The sequence below is a fragment of the Bacillus rossius genome, chromosome 5 (assembly GCF_032445375.1).
Source record: "Bacillus rossius redtenbacheri isolate Brsri chromosome 5, Brsri_v3, whole genome shotgun sequence".
Taxonomy (NCBI): domain Eukaryota; kingdom Metazoa; phylum Arthropoda; class Insecta; order Phasmatodea; family Bacillidae; genus Bacillus; species Bacillus rossius.
In genome coordinates, this window is record NC_086333.1 from 84,196,800 (window position 1) to 84,224,713 (window position 27,914).

At 41.8% G+C, this 27,914-nt stretch overlaps 2 protein-coding genes across 3 annotated transcripts; one reads left to right on the forward strand and one right to left on the reverse strand.

Moving 5' to 3' along the window:
- Positions 1-460: 460 nt before the first annotated feature.
- LOC134532169 (replication factor C subunit 4) lies at positions 461-19,385 on the reverse strand. Its single transcript, XM_063368547.1, has 8 exons — positions 19,117-19,385; positions 15,736-15,912; positions 14,764-14,862; positions 14,045-14,241; positions 9,937-10,133; positions 6,907-7,020; positions 4,346-4,429; positions 461-702 (listed from the first exon to the last, which is right to left on the reverse strand). Exons 1-8 carry the CDS (start codon positions 19,224-19,226, stop codon positions 616-618), a joined length of 1,065 nt encoding a protein of 354 aa, XP_063224617.1. The 5' UTR covers positions 19,227-19,385; the 3' UTR covers positions 461-615.
- A 274-nt stretch (positions 19,386-19,659) lies between these two features.
- Positions 19,660-26,921, forward strand: LOC134532170 (L-gulonolactone oxidase-like). 2 transcript variants are annotated; one of them, XR_010075130.1, is made up of 3 exons: positions 19,660-20,848; positions 22,053-25,624; positions 25,844-26,921. XR_010075130.1 is itself a non-coding variant. In XM_063368548.1 (2 exons), exons 1-2 carry the CDS (start codon positions 19,853-19,855, stop codon positions 22,350-22,352), a joined length of 1,296 nt encoding a protein of 431 aa, XP_063224618.1. In that variant the 5' UTR covers positions 19,660-19,852; the 3' UTR covers positions 22,353-26,921. The 2 variants fall into 2 exon arrangements, 1 of the variants encoding a protein (XP_063224618.1); XM_063368548.1 differs by having other exon boundaries at positions 22,053-26,921.
- Positions 26,922-27,914: the final 993 nt, after the last annotated feature.

The following is a 27,914-nucleotide window of genomic DNA, read 5'->3' on the forward strand; positions in this document are numbered from 1 at the left end:
TTTGCATTAATGCCATATAAATGCTTCTCTTCTTATTTGGAATGAATGCTGGTAATGCAGTTTTTAAGTTTCTTGACTATACTTGAGACATCTTCTTCGTGATTATCTTATTACTTTTCTTTCTCCTTTTATCATTCTACATTGCTACAACATGCATTTTTTTTAATGTTACAACTGACATTTCCGAAAATACTTTAATTCTATATAATTAGTTAGAAGTGTTTATTTCAGTTTCCGTGGGAAAAATTCTTTTCAGATTGGAAATGTTCAGAATTGTAAACTGCGTCCCGACACACCCCTACGGATGAAACTCTGAACGGCAGGCAGCGTGCCGGCGCGGCAGAGAGGAGCTGAAGGGAGGCCACGCCTGGCTCCAGGGCCAGCTCGTACAGCCGGAGATGAGCGCGGGTGTCCTCGCAACTGGTGCATGGCACGGGTCCCGATTTATCAAAACCACAAATTTATTTTCAAATAAAGGTCAAAAGAATTTTGGCTTTAATGATGAGTAAAAGACAATATTTTCAGTTGGTATTTGATAGTGATTTGCGACCCATTGTTCTGATTGCCACTACTAATTATCTGATGAGTCACCGCCGCACGGGGCCCGGGGCACAGTCACTGGAGAGCCTCGGTCATCGAGCAGCCCAGGTCGAGCAGCTGCAGGTACTCGCTGGCGCCGTCCGTCACGCGCCACTGGCACAGCTGCAACACCATCGAACAAGCACGCCTTATTGGCTTATTGCCCTATTGCAGTCCTACATCTCACTGCTGAGTCAACTAATCAACATTGCGGGCATGATCAAAAAAAAAACCTTCCCCAGGTTTCAATGTAAAGCAACACACTGTTAAGCGTCTCGAGGGACTTAAAAATGTAAGCTCACTAACCAGAAAAAAATTTAACGGAGTTCAATCACGTTGTGTGCGTAGAACAAGTGGGCAGAAAAACTTGTGAAGTGTTGATCACACACGGCCGCTACCCAAAAAGTGAAAAGACTGCAAGCTACTCTTACTTGTCAATTCGTTTTTCTTCGAAAAGTGGTACGCATGTGAGCTTACATACAAAATTTTTAATTTTTATGCGGCAAGCTTTAAGCTTAAAGTGATACAGTTTGCAGAACTTCATGGAAAAAAGCGGCAGAACACCAATTCTTAGCAGCGTGCTATTCGAAGACCTAAGATGGGAAAGTTTCCACATATCAAGTCTGGTTTGCTAGTATATGTAGGCAAATTGAGAAATGCTGCAGGTGAAAGCATGGGAAATGGCACATAAAACGAACCCTGTAGGGGCACAGTTTAAAGTGAGTCTTGGGTGGATTACATGCTTCACGTGTAGTAATGAACTGTCATTACGTTGTCGTACATCCCTATGCCACAAATTTTCGAAGGATTACACTGAGAAAGTAATAAATTTTTACAAGTACATGATTCAACTTTGGCAGCAAAACATATTGTTTTACTTTCGTGGGTTGGGAATGCAGATCAAACAACAGGTAATGAAAAGCTGCAGCTGACTGATAGTCACTGTAGACAGCCCCAGGCTACCACCTTTTGTTATTTTTAAACGTAAGACCATGCCCAAGAATCACAAGTTTCTGCCTGACATTCACGTCCGTGTCCAAAGCAAGGAGCGGATGGACCAAGAGGTAATGAAGGACTAGATACACACCGCATGGCTAAGACGACCTGGAGCATTATTGGTGTTGGACAGTGACAGTGAATGAAGTGAAACAGGAACCACAGGAAAACAAAACAATGTTGGCAGTTATTCCTTGAGTCCTCACATCAATTCTGCAGCCACTAGATATCTCGATAAACAAACCTTTTTTAAAGGGTCACTTGAAAAGAATTTATACTAACAGGATGGCTACCTGCAATCACGAAAGAATGCAGAGCGGTAAAGTTAGATGACCATCAGTGGAAGTGATTTGTGGCTGGATTGTAACAGCTGGAGCCTCAACACGCAGGAAATAATTGCCAAGACTTACAAGATGACGTGCTATCCATCGATTATTTAAAAATAATAATAATAAAACTCAAATTAAAAATTATATAAATACGTAATAAAAATAAATTAATATAATCAAAACTAATGATAGCACAATAGTTAATCCATTCAATGTAACTGAATAATTTTCTTTAAATGAGTCTTTGTCATACCAGTTAACACTTTCCCGAACATCTACTTTGTTACAATTTCACTCAAATAAAATTGTGTGTGACAGGCAAAAGTTACTCATCTTAGAGCTCAAATCAAATTCAAACTACTATTGTAACCAGTACAACTGTTTACAGTTATATATTATTATTTTTATTATGATTGTAATATTAATTGTATATTCCATGAGCGAATATTATGTATTTAATTGTTTTGATTGTAAAGAGGACAACCAAGGCATAACAAATATGACACATCTTATTACCATAGACGACACACTTTCAACTTCAGGGTCTTCTAAGAATTATTCCTTGGAAACTTTATTCATTTGGTCTTAGTTCGATTCTTTTACACTCCAACATCCACGTTTTTATTTCACTATGCAGCTTATTCTGTTTGCTGATATCGATAGCTCCTTGGTTGCTAGGGACGGCCAGTAAATAGCTATTAGCTATCTGGCGGAAAGAAGACGTTTCTCGGGCTGGGGCGAACCAAAGCCTTGGTTGCCGCCCGAGAAATAGAAGATTTCGCGTCATCCGCGATCGTGTCCTGCTTAGCATTTTCCTCTCTACGAGTTGAGAGAATTGTATCTGGATTAAATAAATCCTAGATAGGGAGTATCGGCGACTTCGAGTGCCAACTTCCGCGTCGGTCCCGTTTTCGTCTCGTAGTGGTTCCAGACATCTGAGGGCAGCGCCAGCTGAGATTCGAACACGAAGATTGGTGAGACCAATCCAGCATTAGACCAGACTTTACAGGACGAGAAGGATGTCGAGTCTTCAGCTGATACCCGGCGACCTCAGCACCTCTGTAGTTCGCTAATTACAGCATTACAGCATCCAGAGTTCCAGTGTAGCAGCAGACCACCTGGAGGTCCTGCGAAGAGAGCCTCAAGCCTCCGACAACGTATAGCTAGACCCGGCAGGATATTCAACGTGTTCTAGTGACGTCATTTGCATCTAATTTCCGACACCTAGATTTGACACCTTGGTTGTTTCTCAATTAATCTCATTTTAAACGTAACTTCACACCAATATTTAAGAGCCATTAAAATCATATGTTTTTCAATTATTATTATTTCATTTATATGCAAATTTCCACTATTCACGTAACACCACTAAATTTCCTTGTTATAATTACTCTCCATACAGTAACCCAGGGCAGTGACGTGCTAGCTGGACTATCAGTCTGGGCAGACCATCCAGCAGTAGCGGTCCTGGTATTTGCTGCAACGAGGGTAGGCGCCAAGAACCCCATGAGAACACATCAATACAATAGCAAGGAGGTTTATTACAGTGGCTACCACAAGCTAGGAGTAGCAGCATAAACAGAGGTTTACTTTCAGTGGCACCCATTGTCGTGGGGCCTGTAGGAGCAAGATTATTGTTTCACTATTAAAACCACCTTTATTGAAAATTTTATTTATCAAAACCATATATTAAAATAATATTGTAATACATCTACACTTAATCAGAAGCTGCACCTTGACCTGAAATAAAATATTAAAAAACAAACTAATAGCGGAGGTATACATTCTGAATTCAACTAAAACAAGAAAGATAAAACAAGGACTATCGATTAAGGAACATATTCCTCTAAGTAAACTGGTTGTGCCCCCTTTCTCGACATGCGAAGCACCAAGGGCCACCTTTGTTCTTCGAACCAGTACACTCTTATCCTGTCCAATCTTGTTATCTCTTGGGTTTCCTACCCTGATTCAGGCAGTCGCGCTATATATTCCCTCCTCCCACAGAATGCTACCACAGCAGACAGCAGACGCAACTTACAGGCTTCATTCGTGTTGAGAAGTTTGAAAGAAAACCATTCATACCGACTCGTAAAGTTACATTTATTAAAAACCAGCACAGACATGTCACGTTTATCCATTTATTCGACACGGTGTAGTTTAAAACAAAAATTAATTGATAGCCAATGTTGAAAACTCACATAAGGTCCGCACTACATTTTTCAAAACTCAAAATTGGCAATAAAATGTGTGAGCCATACGTGGGTAATTACGATACTAATTTATAACTTGTGCTTTCTTTCACATTCAAAATAGTGGCTATGTATTTTTTCTACCTCGGACACTCACAATTGAAAACCCTGGTTGTGGTGTTGAGCACCAGGAGCAGCACTGAGCAGCTCGTAGCCCGAGCCAAGCCGAGACAAGTCTCGGACAGTACTCACCGCAATCTTCTCGCAAATCACTGCCTTCTTCCTGTCGCTGATGTCCTCCGAAGAAACTATCATCCTCAGCAATTGGTCTATTAGCTGAAAAAGAACAGACAAATTCCATAAGGCCATCTTCTCAGGCAAAGAACGGTACTTGAATTTATATTATTACTACTACTACTACTACTAATAATACTACTACTACAAATTTAATACTAGCTGGTGGCCTGTCTCCAGCCATCATGTATTTATTATCACTTAAGATTGTGTCACACGATGTGTTGGTTAGTTTGCATTCTTGTCATTTCCAATAAAACCAAGTTAAGATAATCATGCTTAAGAAAAATAGGTTTGAAAATTTAGCACCTGACATATTAATACATACAATTTTACACTTCCCTGTTAGTAAGTCTAAATTACAGAGTCCTTGAGAAACTTCTTTAAAAGAGTTTTACTTATTTAGTATCTATTCCTGTAAATTTATTACAGTAGATTACTTGCATTTTATAATTTTTTGGTAACAAATTTATCACCAGATATTCACTGAACTTTATTTGCGAGATGTAAAATATCTAAATTGGAACAAAAGTAATCACTTGGCAGACATAAGATAGCAGTAAGCTTATGCAGCAACCTACAGCGATACACTGTGGAATCTAGTAAGGAAAAAAGCAAATGTTTTATTAGATTTAGTACAGTCCAACAATTATACAATTTACTTGACTGACATTCAGGACATGTCAATATGCATATGCATAACCTCAAAAAAATTCATTAACTACCAACAATCATGATTGATATTTTAAGGCCTAAGGCGTGCGAGTGATCAACACTGGAACTAAGGCAATGTCCATGTGTCCATGTGTCCATGTAGGCTGAGCAAGAACACGCTTGCTCCCTTGTCGCAGTCGTCGCAGTCAGAGCTCGAGCGGGGGGGGAGGGGGGTAGTACTGGTTGTATCGCCCACCGGCTGCCGGCTTCACACACACTTCTGGTTTGTAGCGAGGTCTCTGTCGCCGGAACAATTATATGTAATATATCAAAGTTATCAGAAAATATTTGACACGTCACTAGGTATTTTAAGGTGAAAATGAAAGGTCTGAAGTGAATTTTAGTATAAATTTCCAATTATTACCACACTATAGTACAATTCTGTGCAAACTATTTCAATGATACCTAAATAAAATCGGAAATTATAGCAAAAACTTGCAAATTCCAAGATGGCAGGCAGGCTATGTTCTCCATTAAGGCCCAGTCCAGCACATCATGTCTATATCACTTTGTTTAAATTACAATTACGTGAGGGCTTTTGCCGTAAATAGTATATCAAGATAAGTCTCTTTTGTTTTATATTTCATTAAATTTTTTTTCTAAAGATGTTTAAATAATACTATTTGATAGCTACATATATAAAGTCGGGCAAGTGTTCATAGTGACCTATTAAAACTCAAAAATAATGTTTATTAAATACCACATGAGGAAAATTGCACAAAACAAAAAATGCAATAGAGTTATTTTAATAAATTTACAAGATATTTCCTTAATTAAGAGCAATTAAAAAAATGAAATATAGTGTATGAGTTAGAATCATACGATATCAATTTTTGCTCCACATAATTAATTTGTCGAAGGTGACAAGTGTGAAAATAATGGTGCTCGCAGTAAATGCTATGCCAGTATCACTCGACTCTGATATCAAAAACACGCGAAGGCAGTAGAAGTCCCGTAGCTACAAACATGGCATTCTGGCATTTTCTAAGTTGTCTAAGTTTCATTGACTTAAGCGATGAGTGGCAATTTCACCAGATGAGTGGCAATTTCACCAACTTTTTTCCATCAGGTTGGTTGCACCCATGTTACTTTTCTGGTGATTAAGGTTCATAAATGACTACTGAAGATATACTTTTATTCTTATTTAATATGTACGTCCACTGAAAAATAATATTTCCGATAAGGCCACAACTAGGCATAAAATGCAGTGTAAACTTACCAGCTGCTGTTTACGATGGGTTGTAGCAGCTGAGCGAGAGTGCACTCTCTTGGACACACACTGGAACACACTAGGAGCTCACCCTTGATTGTGTGTCTGGCAAACAACTGTATCCACCAGAATAAGCCATGCCATTGAGAAAGTCTCGCACCCCTATTATTAAAAAATACTTACTGTTTCAGAACTATCAAAAAATGACCTATTTTATATCTCAAGTTTCTATTGAATGTTTATTGCGGACGTAAGAAATTATTCAGAACTATAAATTGCCTTTATGATTTTATACAAAACTACAGTAACGACATGTTCGTGGACACGAAAAGTCATAAACAACACCTTTCCAAGTATTTCATGCTGTTATCGTCTGGAGATATAAACTATACTAGGCCATGGACACTTGACTTTCCCAAAGAGCAATTAGTGTCTGATTTGTCAAGCCACAAAATTAAATAATACACGTGTACTGCAAGCTGCGGCCACTCGACACGTCTCGTCAGCGTTCGAACCACGCGTCGTCGTACAGAGACTCGGAGGTGCGAAGAGCAGCACGGGAGAGATGCGAGCAGACGCGGAGGTGGTTCGTCACCTGCGACACGGCGTAGGCCTCGCACGTGAGCCGCTCCACGTAGCTCTCGAGCCGTGCGTAGTCGCCCGCACGGCACACTTCCAGCAGCTCGCACAGCCAGCGGTCCGGCACCACCTGCACGGCACCGCCCGAGTGTTCCCCACGAGCCGACATGCGCACTTGCGCACACGTCGCTATCTCACCTTCGCAACAACTTCAAACAATCAGCTCAATCAACCCACAATTTTGTTATATTTTATTTTAAAAAAAATTAAAATTGTAAAAGGTTGATCGTACCATCGTTGCTATTATTATATCAGTATTTATACTAGACCATTAAAATTATACCTACATTATGTTATCAATACGAGAATTACAATTTATATATAACTTTAACTTCAAAATACTCAGAATAGGTTTCATGTAGGTTGGTTCCTTTTTGCATAACTACGTTAGGGGTGTGCAAATACTCGAAATTGCAAATATTCGTGCAAATCAAATATTTTATTCAATTCACATTCGAAACCAAATTAGGTATTTGAAAATTTCAATTATTCAAGTTTTCGAATGTATTAAAATATTACTTTTGTTTGACAAAATGTGTGATACAATAATATGTCGAACCTCAAGAAATCATTTTCCCAAGAGACTTAATGGAAGAAAAAAAATCTGTAAGCGGACCTTTACTTACATCAAATTTTAGGTTAGGTAAATGGGCATGCTGAGAACAGTTAAAGCCAATGTAGCGTGAAAATTATCATAAATGCTTACGATTTAAATACAAACTTTACGTGATGTGTAGCATTATTAATTTATTATATCCAGTTGTCCTTAGCACAATTTTTGGGCGAGCCATGTGCCATATAAAAGTGTAAAACTATTTAAAACAATGCCAGCACATCAGCTTTCAATAATAACCTTTAAAAACTAATGCACACATACTCTTTGGTCACCATTCTATTAATTTTACTAATACAAATCTAGAGAATTTTTTTTAATGATAGAAAAGTAAACACAGCTGCCATCATGGCTACAGCAAAAAAGAAAACGTGCCCGTTTGTGGTTATGGCCAGCAGAGCGGCCCATGGCCAGAGAATTGTGTTGCTAGAATTGCTCCAGCGCAATCGCTTTTTAAACTACCGAAAATGTTACGTAAATAATTATATAAAATTAAAAAGACACAATAAACAAAATTCATTAAAAATTATTTTGCCTTGACACGTTTGATTCCAAAAGACTCTGAGAATGGAATATTGACCATACTTACGAGCATTTGTAATTAACAACTCTTCGATATATATATATCAATGTATTGATTGGTAATCGCTTGACTATTTATTGCGGAAAATAAAACTGATACATCGAAGATCTGTTTACTTTCATAAACTTTTTTTGCCGTTTTTAATTTTCAGAATAAGAAGTGAAGTTCAGAACGTTGTTTTTCTGCTTCTGGGAACATTGTCACTTCCAAGAGGCAATGCCTGGATCCAGAACATGTAAAGGAATAGGACTTTTTGCACTGCAATTTACGCAATGTTATTGGCAAGGTGTAGGCTTGGCTTTTGATGAAGACATTTCTATATCACTGATTGTGTTTTATTACTAAAACATTAGAAGAGACATAAAAATTTACATCTTACTTGAGTAATAAAAATGTATATAAAGCTAAAGAACATTACTCTTTTAAACAACAATTTATAATATGCCAAATTTTGACTTTAATTATTCAGATTTATACTTAGAACTTAATTAGAAAATATTCGCAAATTATTCGCTATTCGCAAATATTTGCAATTATTTGATTCACATTTGATTTGCATTGAAAAAGTCACATTCGCACAGCCCTAAACTACATCCATTTAAAGTTCAAAATTGAATTGTTCTTTCTTGATAATACTGGCATTAGAATCCCCCAATTTAACAGCCGTTTAACATCTACCCTATGTACATACCATGAAAAGAACGATATAATTTTTCGACATATGTATTTCTAAATCAAATAAAATTGATAATCTTAATCTGTAAAAGTGTAGCTATATAATGTAATTATTTTTTTACATAAGCCTATAATATGTGTTATTTTCTTATCAAATTTATTACAATGTCGGCAATTAGTAATTTCATTATAATGTCTATGTTTTGTATTCCTTTTTATGCGTTTTATATTTTGATGTATATCCTTAATAGGTATATTTTAAATTTTATTTGTTTATTTGTATTTTGTTTGTATTGTTTATATGTTGTCCTTGTATATATGTGTCGTGCCCACTTCTAACCCTCGGCTGTTGGTGGGCATGTTACAACATTAATGAGTAAATAAATAAAACCTGCCAGCTAAATACTTGATGATTGAAAATCATTTTTATCATAACATTATTAAAATATAACCTGTTTAATTCTATACCATAATCAGCTGCCAATGTCTTTGTATTTTTTTTTACATTTCAGGATCCTTCCATTGGTACACCACAACCCTACTTAAACCTTTCACGACATTTCACCATATTGATAAATATGAGCATTGAAAATGTACGGATATTTTGTACAATGACACTATAGGAACAGGAGCAGTAAACATACATGACAGTCTTTTGTCTCATTCTCCTAAATATAACTTCATAAATATATATGGAATCGGCAAAAAAACAAAGAATTCAATCAAATGTGTGTGTGGCTAGTCTTAATCAGGCAAACTCACTTAGCTTGGAATATCTTAAAGTGGTTTTTAGATTTTTTATATTCCATTCTGTTTCCTGTTAACCTTTAATGTTTGATCGCTTCTCGAAAAAATATAGATTTTTTTTTTTAACCGCAATTCCAATTTTAAAATTGTGTTCAGTGATTAATCATTATTAATTTATCAGTTAGTAGTAAACTTGATTTTCCTGGGGGTTTTCAGCCATATTCGTAAACAACTGAATATTTGTTTGTTTTTTCTAAAATGTTAGTATTCAAAATCAGAAGGAACACGAATAATGAACCACTTGTTCTGACATGTGAAGATACCGAGTGTTGCCGGGGGAACTGGGACCCAGGCGAGGGGCGACTCACCCCGGCGACCTCCAGCACGTCGGCCGTGCTGATGCGCGCGCCCTCGCCGGTGAGCTTGGCGCAGGACTGCAGGCACGTGATGGCGCGGCGCAGGTCTCCGCCCGAGCTGCGCGCCAGCAGCTGCAGCACGTCTCGGTCGCACGACACGCCCTCCTCCCGGCAGATCAGCTCCAGCCGCTCCAGCACTCTGCCCTCCCCTGCGGCAGCCGTCCCCCTCTCGCCACCACTCTCCTTCGTGGCACCAGGGTCGCAACTGGAGTCTCTGGCGCCCGGGGCATCAATGGATTCATGCCCCCCCCCCCCCTCCCCTCTTTTTATTTGCACATACCACACCAATTAAGCGGGGGTATCTGGGGGCCCTCCCACGGAAAAATGGTGCTATTTAAGCATTTTCCATACCTACATGTAACAGTTTCTGTGCTACTGTACCTTCCATGCGTGAACCCACCATGTCCACAAAGTAGTCCGTTTAATCACTAGTCTTGTTCATTAAATAGTATGTTGAGACGTTATATTGTAAATCAGATTAGACATTCCTGGCATGCAAGTTAAAAAAACTTTTTACCAGTTACCAGTTGTTGTAGGAATTACAATGCGAGCGATTTCGGTGCCCCCCACAGCTTTGCGCCCGGGGCATATGCCCCGCTTCCCCCCCCCCCCCCCCCCCCCAGCCCAGTTGCGGCCCTGCGTGGCACTGATCATGCGCCCAACTCTTTGGCACAACCACCTCTTATTTTACCCCAGGCGTAGGTATTTCTAACTACGTGTGTGGTGTGAAACTGAAATGGCCGGCACGTGGCTCATCGTCATCGTACACTCCGTGATCTGGTACTATAAGACTGGCCGGTGCTCAGTGAAGCCGGGTGCTGACAGGCCGACGTCGAAGGCCCCTACAGTGCTCGGTGCCACCTGGACAACGCTGTCGTTACACAGCACATAGTCACAGGAAGTTACATGATTCTTCCAAGACCACAGTCAGACATAGATGTCTAACAGTGCAAGGCAAGATTCGCACTACATGTTCAATGCTGTGGTTGAAAAGTTTAAATGTGTCGAAAGCAAGATGTACAGACGTCTGCACGACGCCCGTTCAACAACGCAAGCAAAACTGCAAGCACAGTGTTGTGCTGTAGTGATTCGTAACCAATTTAAATATAAATATTATCAGTTGCTAAATAATGAATGTCAATATCTTGCAGTCTGCTGTGTTTTGTTTAGCTAGGGTAAAAATATCAGGCGGTCATAAATTTAATTTATTTTTAGATAGGGTTAACTTCAGAACAATATTAGTATAAATTTCTTACAATGAAAGCACTTAATTTTATATTTTTTGATAACCATCATCAGATATTTATTACTTGGTAGCTGTTTAAAGTCGGCAATGTGTCACAGACAGAATCAGACATACTACGTTCATGTGTCATTGACAAGCATGGCCTCATGGAATATTCTCATTCCGAGTCCATTAGCAGACAACGTACACCAATGAAGACACAGGTTATTGTAGCCTTCAAACATGCTACACTAATGGATTGTAGACACAACTGAAAATGGTTCCACAACATCACATTGACACTATCCCACTCAGGCGCAGTTATGACCCACAAGCATAGTGAATTCAATGCTCTGCAGTCACTATTTGGACGTGTTTCTTTGTGAAAATATGTTAAGTGGTTCAAACTTTCTAAATAACTGACAAAAATTAAATTATTTGGCCATTGAATTATTTGATGAAGAAAATGAAAATTGATTAACTGGAGTTTTGCAGACAACATGCAATTCTTACCTGCTGAAAAAGTATTATAAAAGTGTCTTCTAACAAAATAAACAATTTAAAAAGCAAATAAATTATACATATGGGAACATAACCTCATTTATATAAATAAATTTGAAATAACACTTGAAAAAGTTTATAAACACAATTTCTATCACTATTATCCACACTAAATAAATACATGTTTTTAATTAAATGGACCAGTATTCAATATCAATAACTAGAGGCACGATTATATGGTAATGCGCGATAAAACGAAATAACACCGAAAACCGCTTGAAAACACGAAATAAAACGAATTTGTGCGAAATCTGCGATATGTCACAAAATTTCGTCTATCCTGATTATTTACGTTTTTTTTTTTTCCCCATTCTGTAAGGACAATTTACTATCTTCAGCACAATCAAATATTTCTGACAGTAACTAGCAGCCATATATATTATATGCGACGGTGATTCATTATAGATTTTAAAATGAAGTCTCGGAATTAACCTAATATTTTCTTTAAACGGTTCTCTTGTGTACCATAATAATTTAAGATATTGATAACTATGATACAATGGCCACCGTTCACTTTCCGTAAATACAAAAATAACAAACTTCCAAAATATGTTTTTCTAAGATTACGTTATTAATCACTAAAATATTACACACTAAAGCGCATTGTTTTTACTGTTTATTTAAAATAAAGTACGTAGGGTACGAAAATAAAATTAACCCTGCTTAATGTAACGATTGTAAATAATAAATAGTACATGTTTATGTCGGTATTAATTTTCACGTGCGTATGTTGGTATTCGGTATGCCTTTGTATTCGCATCTATTCTCCATTGTTTTGAACCTTCCAGCACGGCAAGGTTTTGCGTATTAAGAGGTTAAATTCTTCCAATGTGATTAAAAAATTTTGATAATGCCTAAAACGAAGGTTTCTGCCAGTGACCGATTGAAAGAATTTTCCAGCGAAGGATTTTATTTCAGTGATAAAATGTTAATGTGCAAATTCTGTAACTGCAGGCTAGACGAGAGACGTGATACGCTTGTGAAACATGTCGCGAGTGAGAAACATAAGCGTTTGAGGCAAAACTCATCTGTTAAACGACATCCTTGTCTAAGAGTCTTTAATGCCATTAATTTGCTGTTCAACCCAAGAAATGTGAGTAGGGTTAGCATAGAAGATGCAAACCTACAGAAGTCTCTGCATAACTTGTCTTCTGTTTCCCATCTTCCCATTGATACATTCATACGTGGATAGGTTGCTTTCAAAAAAATAATTGAGGATGAACTTTCATTGCCAGAAACAATCCAAATTGATGTTGCAAAGGTACTTTGCTCCCTTAAAGGGGACTACAGTGAATTTGCTCAAGCCAGTTTAAGGGCAATCTGGTTCCCAACATCAAATGTTGATGCAGAACGTTCATTTTCCAGGTACTCACTGGTAGTTAGTGACAGAAGACAACGTCTCACTCCAGAAAATGCGGAAAATTTAACTATGATAGCATTTCAATAAAACCGTCTTAATAGTAACTTTGGAAGTGCTTAATTGTGTAATTTTGTAGTGTATGTGATTTTAATTATGTTGTGAAATTTTTAGTAGTTATTTAAAAGTTATTTAAAAGAATTTGCAAATGAACTTAATTATCTATGAATTTGCAAATGAACTTAATTGTAATTAGATCATGAGGTTTTAGTGTTTATTAATATTTGTTTTAATAAATTTGCATGTCGTACAGAAAAGCGCGAACATTTTGCCGTATTTTGAGCAAAAAATAAAACCATATAACACCGAAATCTTTATTTCTTTACACCGAAATTTGTCTTAAAATAACACCACAAAATCTTGACTCTATCAATAACTTAATTATATGATTCAAAAGTATTTAAAAACATTTCTATTTGAATGTAGCTTTTTTTCATTTTGTTAACATTTTGTTGCAAGGTTCTCATGCATCGTAAAAATTCACTCTCACCTAGTGATGGGTCAAAACACAATTTTCTCATATCCGAATCTCGAATATACCCCTGAAATCCGAATATAGGTGTCAAGCGTAAAAAAAAAAGTACAATAAATGAAAAATTACAATTATGTATCTAGCAAGATAGGTAAGAATAAACAATTGTTTAGTAAACTTCAGATGTTATCTGTGTTGAATTTTTTAATTTACTTTATTTTCTTTGAATATTTTTCCTCAAACAGTGAATCCTTCAAATACAAAGGGTTTGATGGTATCTGCCGTCCTAACTCTCGTCATTTTTTCATAACGCGCTTCAAGAAGTATGAACTCCACAAGTGTATCCCTGCGTGCGTGGTGGACCACCACTGCGTACGGGCCGTACCCAGCGGCTTGAAGCGGAACTTGGTGCAGCGCGAGGTGAGCGGCTGGATGATGCGGCTCACGTAGTTGCAGATGAGGCAGAAGCGAGTGGACCTGCTCTCCTTCTCCATGGTGCGGCGCAGCGCGGCCTGCGCGGCGTGGGTCATCGAGTCCGCCTCGTCCAGCACCACGACCTTGAAGGGCGGGCACGGCCGGCCGCTGCAACACCGCGCACGTCTCACCGCCACCAGACTCTCTCCTGAGCCAGCGCTCCACTCTCCAGGACCACTCGACAAGGTCAACGAACACAGACAGGTACCACTACAGCGTGCTTGAGAAGATCTCTTCAATCCTGTAACCTAATAATGAACACTCATTGTTTATCTTAGAAAAACATCTCGTGCAGGGCTCTGCAAATACAATTTTAAATGAGATGTGTGTAAGTGAGGTACCATGTTTCATCGCACAATCGTTGCACCGTTATTTTAGGGCGTCAAAATTCTCTGAGAAAAAAATTCTCGCATACGTTTCGCATAATATTTTTGGTCCCAATGTTAGATTACATGCACTTTGTGCAGGTAGTTTTAACCATGTAAAATGATGTATTTTGAAGTTGAAATCTAATATTCATTCACATATTACCGCTTACTTATTTAATTAACAGAAATACGAAGTTGTATGATGTGTAAAGTTTCTTTCAAAGAGCGTAACCTTCATCTGTTTGTCTTCGTCGACACTCACTCGGGGCGCACGCTGCTGGCGGTCAGCTGCGAGAACTTCTTCACCTTGTCCCGGATCACCTGGATGCCCCGCTCGTCCGACGCATTCAGCTCCAGGATCCTGCGACAAGCCGACACAGCGCTGCAACACTGCCCTGGCCCTGCAGCGAGGAGCTGTCGCCACCAGCGTCTTGCTGCACAGCTTCATCACGCCTGAACACAGACCCTGATGTGCAATACACTCCTTTACAACTGCTTCCACAAGGCAAGCACTACACTTCACCCGATGTGTGGGCGTCTCGCTACGCAACATGCGCGTCCTCGGCCGGACAATGAGAGGCTTTGAGCTCGCGCGGCCGCCCGCCAGTGCTGCCAGCCGTTCCCAACTCGTCACCTCCGCGTGCACCGACGTGCAGCAGAAATATGGACGGTGCAGTACAGGGACGCATGCAAAATAGACACATGTTAAGTCAGCATCAGAAGGAACACGATGAAGAATGATAAGGCAAATGAAAGGTCAAACAAGTGCCCTTCCAAGACACAAAGGGCGAAAGACAAAGACAAAGTCGAAATTAGCATTAGTGACTCTATCCTGATCTTTTTGTGTCTTCCTGCTATCGTTGTTAAAATTCCGCAAACGTAGCAAACATCTGCCAATGGTATTGTATTGTTTCCTTGGCAAGATAAAAACGTCAATTTTTTTCCAAGCTTATTTAAAAATAATTTGGTGCCGACTGGACTCTTTATTACCCTAAATCACACAGCAAAATGAAGTTAGAAAATTTTTTAATTTCCAACAAGAGCAGCGAACTTCAGTGCCTCGCCGGGCAGCAGGGGAACGTCCTCACTATTCTACGGATGACTGCAGGTGGCGTGACAAGCTACGCTACGGAGCTAGGTCCACTGTGCCAGCAATGCAAAACGTCAGGAAGCAATTCGACACAGCGGAACGAGGCAGATGTCCGAAGTGCCGATCAGGACACAAGTGACTCACCTGTCCTTGTACATGTCCCCGAAGAGCTGGCGGGCCGCGGCCAGGATGGTGCTGGTCTTGCCCGTGCCCGGCGGGCCGTAGAACAGCAGGTTGGGCAGGTCCGCGCCGCCCAGGCACTGGCGCAGTACCTCCACCACGTCCGCCTGCTCCACCACGGCGCTGACCGTGCGCGGCCGGCTGCAACAAGCACGGGCGCCTCAGCACGACCCCATCACACTGCACACTTCCACCACGTCCGCCTGCTCCACCACGGCGCTGACCGTGCGCGGCCGGCTGCGACAAGCACGGGCGCCTCAGCACGGCCCCATCACACTGCACACTTCCACCACGTCCGCCTGCTCCACCACGGCGCTGACCGTGCGCGGCCGGCTGCGACGAGCACGGGCGCCACAGCACGGCCCCATCGCACTGCACACTTCCACCACGTCCGCCTGCTCCACCACGGCGCTGACCGTGCGCGGCCGGCTGTGACGAGCACGGGCGCCTCAGCACGGCCCCATCGCACTGCACACTTCCACCACGCCCGCCTGCTCCACCACGGCGCTGACCGTGTGCGGCCGGCTGCGACAAGCACGGGCGCCTCAGCACGGCCCCATCACACTGCACACTTCCACCACGTCCGCCTGCTCCACCACGGCGCTGACCGTGCGCGGCCGGCTGTGACGAGCACGGGCGCCTCAGCACGGCCCCATCACACTGCACACTTCCACCACGTCCGCCTGCTCCACCACGGCGCTGACCGTGCGCGGCCGGCTGTGACGAGCACGGGCGCCTCAGCACGGCCCCATCGCACTGCACACTTCCACCACGCCCGCCTGCTCCACCACGGCGCTGACCGTGCGCGGCCGGCTGCGACAAGCACGGGCGCCTCAGCACGGCCCCATCGCACTGCACACTTCCACCACGTCCGCCTGCTCCACCACGGCGCTGACCGTGCGCGGCCGGCTGCGACAAGCACAGGCGCCACAGCAAGGCACACCACACCTCCGGCTGCCGTGTGGCCCAGTCCAAGCACGCTGCTCTCCGTACAAGCGGTCTGGACGTAGAACAAACATTTCTCAGTACGTTGGCTTACTTGGCTCCAAAAATTCCTTCTAACTCTACAATTAATCATCAGGGACCTGAAGAATTCGCGGATTCCTTTCGAGACAGGCTGGAATCCAAACTCGTTTAGCTTAATGCTGCGTCGGTGATTGGAGCGCAATTTTCCTGAAGGACTCTAGGGCCAATGGCAGACACTCGGCTAAAGAAGTATCAGATCATGAGAATCGCAGTAAACAGGTGTCCCGAGTCGGTAGCCAATGACCAGGTGATAGTTGCCCGAGTACATAGAGAATCGTGGAGTCTATCCTAGTGGTCATTTTAACCGCTAATTTTTCCAGTCCCTATTAATTTTCTTTTAACAAACTGGAAGAAAAATTGTTTTTTGGGTCTATAAATTGACACCAATAAATGTTTCTATATTTTATTAATATGTTTGTGAGTGATGTAGTTCTTTTAAATTGAGTGAGGGAAGCAAGGCTGAAAATGCTATATGCCAAGTAGCCCTGTAAGGCTTTGAGCCAAAACTTAAATGCAGTGCGAGCGCTGAGACGCTCTGAAATAGGGGCTGCCGAGTGCGTACCCCTTGCACCGTGTGAACAAAAACACATCCAATTATGACTTTCGTACTGGGTGAAATACATGAGAAATATTTCAACATTGAGATGCTTACAGGGCCCTTCAGTAGGGATGCTGAAATTAATATTGTAAACATTTTTATTTAAAGTAAGTAAACATACAGATCCCGAGATAATGTGTCCAGAAAACAAAAAATTGGCATAATCTAGACCTGACAGTGATGACTATAGGATGGGACACACAGCACCAAAGTTTGTGAAAAAAGAGGAAATTCTGTAAAGTGTTTCTGAAAGATCTGCGATATGACTAGACCACTGTAGTTTATGCTGCCGTGCCAGAACTCCCGGTTCGTGCCACCACTGGGTGTACTTGCTGTTTGTGAATGTACTTTCACAGATAAATAAAACATTATTTTTATCAGCGAAGACCAAAAGTCCCGCGGCGATGTTGGAGACACTGGACCACAATTCGACAGTCCAATAGTCACTGAACACTGCGTGAATCCACTCACGAACCATAGCAGTGGTAAACGAGTGCTTCAATATATAATAATTATACCCCCGACGTAATTAAGCACTTATTTTGTCCAAAATTATGCATCTATGCGACAGTTGATGCCAAAACATACACACGCCTGTAGCAACCAACACTATTTAATTGTTATGCATTACCCATAATTCAACAGGGGGCGCTCAAAACCTCAATTGCTTGAAAACTACGAACGCCGCGCCGCTGAAGCAACGACCAATCGGATTGAGGCAACTCGAGACAATAATAAGATAATAACAGATACTAACCAAATTTATGTCCCAAACTAACTCTTGCAAGGAAACTTAATAAATAACGTCTTCATTCAAAACCAAACACTGATTTCACAAATGTAAAAAATATAATAGTTTGGTTAAAATGGTAAATGAAAGCACATAATATGGCAATAAATAAGATAAAATAACCCCTACATCAATGTACCATTATATATAGCCCGTCTCCAGTGGTTACTTATGATTGGTGAATTCTACGTACGAAGAGCACCTACCCCATCCAAGGTTAAGGGCCTTTTTGAAAGTACCTAAAGTGAGATATTAAACATACCTGTGACTAAGTTAATGAGACTGTAATTTTCCGTATTACGTATCCAAATTTATCCCTTGTTTCTGATAGCATGATCCTGTATAATTGATCCTATGGTACATAATGCCTGCCATTTTAATTTAGCACGTCCAAAGATCCTGGATATAACAAAAAAATCACAATATGAAAAAATTATGTCAGGTATTGAAAATGTTCATTTTTGTATTGAACTTACTATGATAATAATTGTTATAACACAAGTTTTCGTTATGTCCAGGATCTTTCGATGTTCTAATTTATAACAGCAAGCATCATGTACCACAGGATCAATGTAAAAAGAAAAGATAATGCCATTACATGTGCAACACTGTGTTACCTCAGTAAGAGGGCACGAGGGAAGTAGAGAAGAATGACTGACTGACAACCATCTGGTCGACACCGGCAGCAGTGACCATGGATAACTGGGGGTGAAATCCCACCATGTTTCTCATTTCCTATATTTATCCAGGATGCACCCCGCCACGAAACGAACCTGAATTGTTCTGTTAAGTGGCGAGGGTGATACTGAAGAACACAGAAACTATTTCATCGTTGTTACTCTCTTTCCAGCATTTACTTAGTCCCCACATATATGTATATAAAAAGAAATATTTCAATATTTTTATAACGAAAATTAATACAATCGCTTACTATTTTTCCACCCAAGGAGTGCAAACTGATGTTTTCTTTTTTTGGTTACTCGCTGAAGTCCCGGATTTATCTTGAGGTCCTAGTTTACCTGTCTTCAAAAATGACTGCATTTTTATAGTAATGTAAAAATCATACAAATATACAAACAACTTCGTAGTTCAACTACGCACACTATTCTTTAAACACTTTATTTCCTCTCTCTGCGTCTTTTGCTAGTAGAGCACTTTTCCCGCGTCAACTTCACTAATGCCCGGTTTACATCATTTAGCCATAAGTGCTGTCAGTGAAACAGTAACAACGGATAGTTACTTTATTACTCTATCATGTAATTGCACATTTTAAGTTAATAAAATTATTGTAAATATGACCTCGTAAATGTATAACACGTGCAGTTCAATGGAATTCTAGAAGTTAAGAACTATAAGCGGAAACAAACATTTTCCTGTCGCAAATTTTGGGATTCAGTAACACAATTGTGTATCTCTTGTAAGTCCTCTACCCGTATATTCACTCAAGATTCATTTACGGTCTTCTTATGTTTTCTCCGTAGTCTGCGAAATTTTTTTTTAATTTTAACTTTTGTTGTCCGATGTTGGTTATTTTATTAAAGTGAACGTTTCATTAAGAAATATGTGAAGTGTAGTCATATACTCTGTGGTGTAGTGTAGGTTGTAAGTGGTATAACAGCTAGGATGTTGTTGGCACTGTAGAACACTGATCGGCCGGGAGGAACAGCATGACGGGGGGAGCGGGTCGCCGCAAGTGCCGCCCGCTCACGAGCGAGCAGGTGGGGAGGGTCGTGGCGCAGGCCAGCGAGAACGCCCTCACGGTGGCGCACAGCGCGGGCAGCTTCCCTGCAGTGAGCGTGGACGCGGACGTGTGGGTGGACCTGAGCAGGCTGCGGCACGCGGGCTTCAGCCTGGAGCACGACACCATCACCGTGGAGGCGGGCGTGAGACTGCGAGAGCTGCTGGCGGCGGCGGAGCGGGAGACGCGCGGCCTGCAGCTGTACGGCCTCGTGCCAGACCTGGCCGTGGCAGATGCCATCGCCGTGGGGCTGACGGGCTCCAGCGGGGGCGTGGCGCGCTGCCTGGACAGCTGCCGGGTCGTGGGGCCGTCCGGCGAGGTGTCCTCCGTCTCGTGGTCCCCTGAGGGCGGCGGCCGCTCCTTGCGGGAGCTGGTGTGCGGCCTGGGCTGCCTGGGCATCGTCACCTCGGCCACCTTCCGGTGCGGGCCCCTGCACCTCGCCGAGGAGTACAGCTACGAGTGCAGCACGAACGAGCTGGCGGGGCAGCTGCCGCGACTGTCGGCCGCGCTCTACGCCGACCTGTACTGGTTCCCGCTGCTGGACAGGGTGGTGGTGGTGCACGCGAGCGCGGTGAGGTGGAGGCTGGCCTACCGCCAGCCGCGCTGGAAGAGGGTCCTGGAGACGCTCCACTGGGGTTGGTTTCACGCGATGAACTGGCTGGGCCCGCGGCTGGCGTGGTACTGGCCGTCGCTGGCGTGCTACCTCTCGCAGAAGCAGCTGGAAGCGCTGGGCGGTGCGTGCCGCCACAGGAGGAACTGTTGTTTCAGGCCGTACTCGCTGGTGTCGCCCGCGCGCTACTGCCGTGGCGTGCGCTGGGTCCTGCCACTGGACCAGCTGAACGCTGCGTTGCTGGAGCTGGAGGACTGGGCCGAGATGCATCCGCACCTGTGCTGCACTCCGGTGCTGCTGTCCCTGCAGGCCAGGGTGGGTGCTCTATACCACTCAGGACCGCAACATTCACTTGCGGGAGTGTGACTATCACTGTAATGAACGCCATGCCTTTATTGATCTAAGGCTTGCCATAATGTATCGGTAGCTGACTTACAGATGACCACATGCTTAAGAAAAGCCGCCTTACCACGTGACTCCATAAAGATCACAAGACTCCATCTCCCTCTCCCTGCGTAAAACAACTCGCAAGCTTTCTTACCAGTGCCTTAAGATCTTTTTGTGTGTAACTGTTTTTATAATAGTTTATACAATGTACAACTCATGACATTCTGCTCTACAATGAGGTAACTTTAACATAATTGAAAAGATGTTTAGAACCAAATTTACTTAAAATTTAAAAAAAAATAGAACTTCTTAGTAACAAATATAAAATGAATAAACATTAAATTTAAAACTTATATCTTGTTACATTGTTATTACAATTTATATTATGAGTATGCCGCAGCAGTGTGGGACCCATTCACGGCAGTACTTGAGAGGGAGCTGGAGGGGGTGCAGAGGAGAGCAGCTAGATGGGTGAAGGGCAAGTGGAGGAGAACGGACAGAGAAGGGAAGGGGGAGTGCAGTACCACAGAGATGATGATAGGAATGAGATGGGAGAGCTTAAAGGATAGAAGACAGAAGGAGAGATTGGTCAGGTGCTGAGTGGAGTGGGAGGATGGGGAGAGCTGGGGAGACGAGTCAAAATGGGAATGCCTAGAAGTAGGAAGGAAAATACTAGGAAGATTTTCAAAAAGAGAGGAGGAGAACAGAAAGGGGAAAGAATGCGATGGTTGTGAGGACGGTAGGAGAATGGAGTAGGCTGGAGGAGTGTGTGTGCTGGGAGTGTGGATCAGTTCAGAAGAAGAGGGCGGGGAAAGTAGGGAGAATGCTTGCCACCGGGCACTTCTGTACCCAATTGCAGCTATAATAAAATAATAATAAAACATCTTGAAGGTATTTGTGCGCGGGTGAGGTGGACAATCTCTAGAGTGGTTGGAGCAGAAGACGTGTAGGAAAAGAGGTTGGCCACACACCTCCTCCATACTCTGAGCCAGTCTAAAAACATCCAGCCTCTTGAACAGACTTTTAGTTAGTAGTTGGCAGCTGAGTGTTGGCAGGACGGCTGGCATGTGACCGGCCTTGGGGCCGACCCACAGGACGTGTGGCGACGCAGACACGAGTGTCCGTGCTGCAGGACTGTGGGGCGGCCGAGCGCGTCCCGCTGCTCGCGCCGCGCGCCGGCCCCAGCTGCGCCGTGTGGGCGGACTGGTTCGACAGCCGCAGCATCACGGCTGGCTTCTCGCCGGCCATGGCGGGGTTGGAGGCCCTGCTGCAGCGTCGCCGCGGCCGCAAGTGCTGGTCGGCCGGGCCTGCGTACGCCTCGCCCTTGATCGGCCAGACGTACCCCGGGTTCGCGGCCTGGCTACGCGCCCGGCTGGCGGCCGACCCAGGCCACACGCTGCGCAGCGCCTACGTGGCGGGCGAGCTGTGCTAGTGCCTCGACCGCAGCCTGACAGCCAGTAGCATAGTGCTTGCTTGTTATCGATACAAGGTACAGGTACTGTCAGTGATCTGCTTTTAACCCACTCAGTCCTGTAACCCTGTGCTGATGATAAGTATCATTTTGGTTACTATATAATATATTTTTTTAAATTTTTGTTCAAAGTCCTAAACCTAGACTTTTCTACATCCCTCTCTACAGTTTCTGTCTTAATGTAGTTTTACCTACAGCTGCTTGATTTTAATTCCTTTGGCGTCTGCATTCGTGGACCTGTAGGACTTTCCTGTCAAGACGCAGTTATCAGAGGGAGCCCAACACTTAATGCTCTGTCATAACTTTGGGCGCAACAACCGTGCCAGCTCTGAAGCATGCAGTCTCGTAGCGCGGCCGCAGCTTGAGACGGCCAGGCTCGTCTCGCTGGTGGACGTCAGCTCTCGCCTGAGAGCACGCTTGCCTGACGACAGTGTGTCTGCCCTGAGGTCACTCGTGGGCCTCTCTTCTCGGCACCTTGTTCCCGGCCGCAGCGCCACTCTCCTCGGCACCTTGTTCCCGGCCGCAGCGCCACTCTCCTCGGCACCTTGTTCCCGGCCGCAGCGCCACTCTCCTCGGCACCTTGTTCCCGGCCGCAGCGCCACTCTCCTCGGCACCTTGTTCCCGGCCGCAGCGCCACTCTCCTCGGCACCTTGTTCCCGGCCGCAGCGCCACTCTCCTCGGCACCTTGTTCCCGGCCGCAGCGCCACTCTCCTCGGCACCTTGTTCCCGGCCGCAGCGCCACTCTCCTCGGCACCTTGTTCCCGGCCGCAGCGCCACTCTCCTCGGCACCTTGTTCCCGGCCGCAGCGCCACTCTCCTCGGCACCTTGTTCCCGGCCGCAGCGCCACTCTCCGGCGGCCAGTCGGGGTGGCTGTGCCTTCTCTCGGCCCTCGTGGCAAGTGAAGTCAACTCTTGTTCTGCGCAAGGGGCGGTGGAGTAGGGAAGGGAGAGGAACGTAGAGTGCACGACGAATTCGCTGCACGCTTTTATATTCTTAATTGTGTTCAAAGGAATATCTAGGGAGCAACCTCTTGCTATAAAATAGAATGTTTTCTTAAGAAATATTATCTAAGCCACCGAGTCTACAATCCCCCTAAATATACAACAGTTGTATAAGTTTATCTGAATTTAATTGCACACCTGGGCATCTGGTTTTCACCAATCACGTCATCGCGTTCACTACTCTGGCACAATGTCATGGAAAACAGTAGATGTTTACCGCCTTTTTAAATTTTTTTTTTCTTCACATTATAAATTGATAATGCAAACAATTATTGAAATTTAAATGTTCCACTGTCAAAACAACAAATGGAACAGTTATGAAGTGTTACTGAGGAATTGTGTTTTTCCTGGAATGTGTTCCACAACTCTATAAACTGGTGTTATTGTATAAAAGTCTTCAGCAAACTATAAAGCCTTCAAAGTTCAAAATAACATTTCTTAAGTTTTTTTTATATATTTTAATGCCAAAGAATCCCATGTTTTAATTACTAAGGGTAGGATGCGTGAATTGATTAGTTATTGTTACTAGACATTCACTGCCTAAATTTTTTTGCTGTTTTGTTTATAGTTTTTCTGATTTCTTCATTTATCCACAAGAGTGAACATTATTTTGTTAAAATTGCATTTCAAAAATGTATTACAACATATCCTAACCAACTAAATAATTATGTAGAATTGTGTTTTCATGAGCGTAAAGATGAATGGTGCAACTACTGTAGTTGAGAATATGAAACAGTCATTCCACATGCAGTAAAGCTTCTACATAATAAAAATTAGAAAACTGTATTTTTTTTATAATAGTTGTCCATGAGTTATTTATAAAGGGGGTTGAACAAAAGACTAATGTAAAAATTTTCAATATGTAACAGATTTTGCTCTATTTCTAAGATCTCAACCTAGTTTCACAATTGTATCATTTAAACTCACTGGGACAGTGATAATAGTGTGTGATATATGTGTCCATTGTGTATTGGTTTATAATCATTGAGGAGACTTACAGTTTTTATTTTATGCATACATATAAGTGTAATTAACTATTTTTCCTCTTTTATCTAAATGTAATTTAATATTTTATTTATGTGCTTCTGTATTGTAATCTTTTTAAGTTTCGCGCTAAGTTAAATTTGTTTTAATGTAGATTTGAGATGGCATTGTCTCTGTCTGTGTTCCTTACCGGGGCAGTTGTTGCCCGCTAGGGTACAGGACAGTCTCGCAGCTGCAGTCTTGGAGCGCCAGGATCCTTCTGTTTCATTGGCAGGAGAGTAGGGAGTTCTGGGACTTTCGACAGAACTTGCACGTCAGCCGAAAGCACCATTTGCCTTCCAGAGACTTCTGGAGGTGATACTGTCGTCACCACTTCTCTTCTCCTTCGGACATCGAAGTTTAGTTTTGTACAATTTCCCGTCCTCTGTCGTACGAGATGCCAAACAGATGAGTTTCGAATAGCGTACCTTCTCAAATATTTGAAATTTCCTTTAAAACTAAATTCACTTAAGTTTTGCAACTGAGGAGGTTATTTGTTTTTTAATACTGTTTTGAAATGTAATTAATTTCATATTATGTATTTACTTGCAGAACTTTTTTGTTATTTCATTTTTAATTTATGTGTGCAATTATTGTACTTGTGTCTGTATTGTATGAGACTTAGAGTGTTCACTTCGTGATATTATAACACTATTCCATAATCTTTACATACGTCATCACAGGCCATTGAATTTAATCCTTAACCTTGTGAAAACAGCAGATCTAAGCTAACATGCATCTCTACCCTTTTCCTCAATGCACAGTCTAACATGTCTGCCTTTACGAGCATGTCACAGGTGAGAATTTTTTTTTTTTTTTTAAATTATAAAATTAAAATTGTTAGTTGTTTTGCTTCATTAAATATTAAAAACAGTCGTTAAAAATTAAACATAAAATATTTTTTACACAGGATGGCAATTTTAAAGACAATATTGCATTTTTTTTTTTTTTAAATTAAGGATTTCTGTCCAGTGGTTAATGAAAATGTTGTGTTGGATTCAGTTCACACTGGGACTTAGCTATCAGGGTTTATTGGAGGTCAATGCTAAGTTACATGAATATCTAAAAGAGTAACCCAGTAATTAACAATATGAGTTTAAGCACTTACATATATTGATAGTGTTTTCCTTTCAGAAAAATGTGAAAACTTGGCTCTGGTTGCAGTGAGAATGCTTGAAACTAGATGTTCAAGCTTTTCCACGTGGAAGGGTAATTGATCAAATATTTCAATCTGTATATTTTTGGGATATTTCAATCATCATCTTGAATTGTAACTGTCATAAATGTGTGCTTTTTATATTTAGTTTTATTTTCATTAGGTGTCCACTGGTTGTATAACATCTTAAGTCAATAGGTTCTTCATATTGTATGTAATTTATGTAGTACTTGAAATTCCTTGTAATATTTCTGATATTTACGAATTGGCAGTTGCCGAGTGGTCAGCTTGCAGCTAGCCTCGGTAACTGAACTGCGAGGCGTGCTGTGCTCCGTCAGTCGGCCGGTCTTGTGCCGGCACGAGTCCAGTGCTGCTCACGGCTCCATCTGTCGGACTCACTGCAGCTGGTTTAGTTGTCACTGAACAAGTGCTCATTCCAAATGTGGTTTTATCTGGATTTGGTTGGCAAGTGTGCGTGCAAGATGGTTGCCGGTTGCCCGTGCATTCTTCCTTGTTCCGTGTCAAGACCAAAGTGCAACGGATTGCCTGAGGTTTGCCAAAGCAATAATGTCACCAAATGTGGCTTGACGTGTGGCGAGCTGCGCGACTGATCTTCTGTTCTCGACTCGAGTGGAACTCGAGAAATGTGCACAAACGTACACTGTAGCTTAATGATGCTCTTTCTGTGAAAATGTTCATTCTAAGCTTCATCAGAAATCAGGTGTTTTGGAGATGATATTCTATGTTGCAAGTGAAGGTGCCTGACTTTGCGTTGTATGCGATGTAGCGACCCAAAAATTGTGAGAGTTAATTTAGTGGTAGGATAGGCTTGAAGCATCCGCTTGATACTATTGCTCATCTTGTTTGTGACTGAGTCATTATTAAACATGTAATTTGGAATCGAAACAAACCAAAAAGTATGACTAATTCCAGAAGAGAACCTAACTGAGAAGGTAGCAGCCAACGAAACACTAACAATTGCTGCACTCAGGAAAGAACTTTCAGGATTTCTGGGTCTCTAATTACGCACTAACTTCATGTCAGGTAGCTTGACATAACACTGCCTCTAATTACTGTATGTAATCTTGCCTTTAAGCAGTTTGCACATACTTGTAGCTTAGCCAAAGAAAGACTTTGTATCTTGCCTTTACGAATCTCATCGATATCATTTATTGCCTTTACTCATACTGTATGTATCGTAGGCGGCCAAAGAATAACCAAAGCGTGATTTTTTTATCAGTTGTTGTTTTGTATGTTATAGTTCTTATTCTATATGTTTTGTACTATTTGTGTTGAAATTATATTTTAAGTTTACTTGTAATTCAAGAGACAATAAATGTTAATAATATTTAATTTGGACTTGTACATGGTATGGTAGGTACCTCTTTTCCCATTCCCAGACACAACTTTGTTTTATATTCATTTGTTGAAATTTCATATTTCTAAAAAAAAAAAAAAAAAAAAAATACTAGTTATCTTTTTTAATTGAAAATTAACAGTGGCATAATTTACAAGAATTATCAATTTTGTGTTTTTTTTTGTTTAGTACTTTGAATTTGTATGTAGCTAATGGTGTGTCCACTAATTTTTATAAATTTTGTTCTAAATAAAGTAAGAAAAATTAAAAAAAGTCAAGAGTGTATGACATGGCATGTTGCAACTCCGAGCAGAGACGGCTGAAATGTCAGTTTGCAGAAGCCAATAGTCGAGTAGGTTCTGGTGTTTAAAGCTTCACGTGTGATTGGCAGATTGCGGCAGCTGCCAGTTCTGCAACGGTGCTTGCTCGGGAAAACTGATTGTTATTGAACCCCAAAACGTCAATACCAGTGTTTTATAATGCAGCAAAACTTTAATTAACCGCCACTTGTTAAATTGTCAGTTTCTGTTTCATCGTGCAGATTATTTTTAAGTATTGTAGGTTCATAGTATTACAATAATAATGTACAATACATTTCTGTACATTATTATTCTCAACATGTATCGAACTTTATATTAAATACAATATGTATTATTTACCATTATATGTTTATTCCTTTTCATCCAAAGTTCACAGTGAATTCAATTTACTGTACTTATGTATAAAAATATTTTTGTTACGCACCCACATAGTTGTAGCCCACGGGGTATTTAGATCAAATTTACGGCCCAACAGCTACCAACATAACAATAATTATTGTTTATGAACACTGCCTCCGGTTTCTGGTGTATGTTTGCATAGGCGTGCCTACAGGTGGGGGGGGGGGGGGGGGCAGGTGGGCCATGGCCCCCCTAATGTAATCACTCAGATCGGCATTTTCTCTAATGCGTTCGTTAATATTCGTATATTCCTGGCACTGTGACACT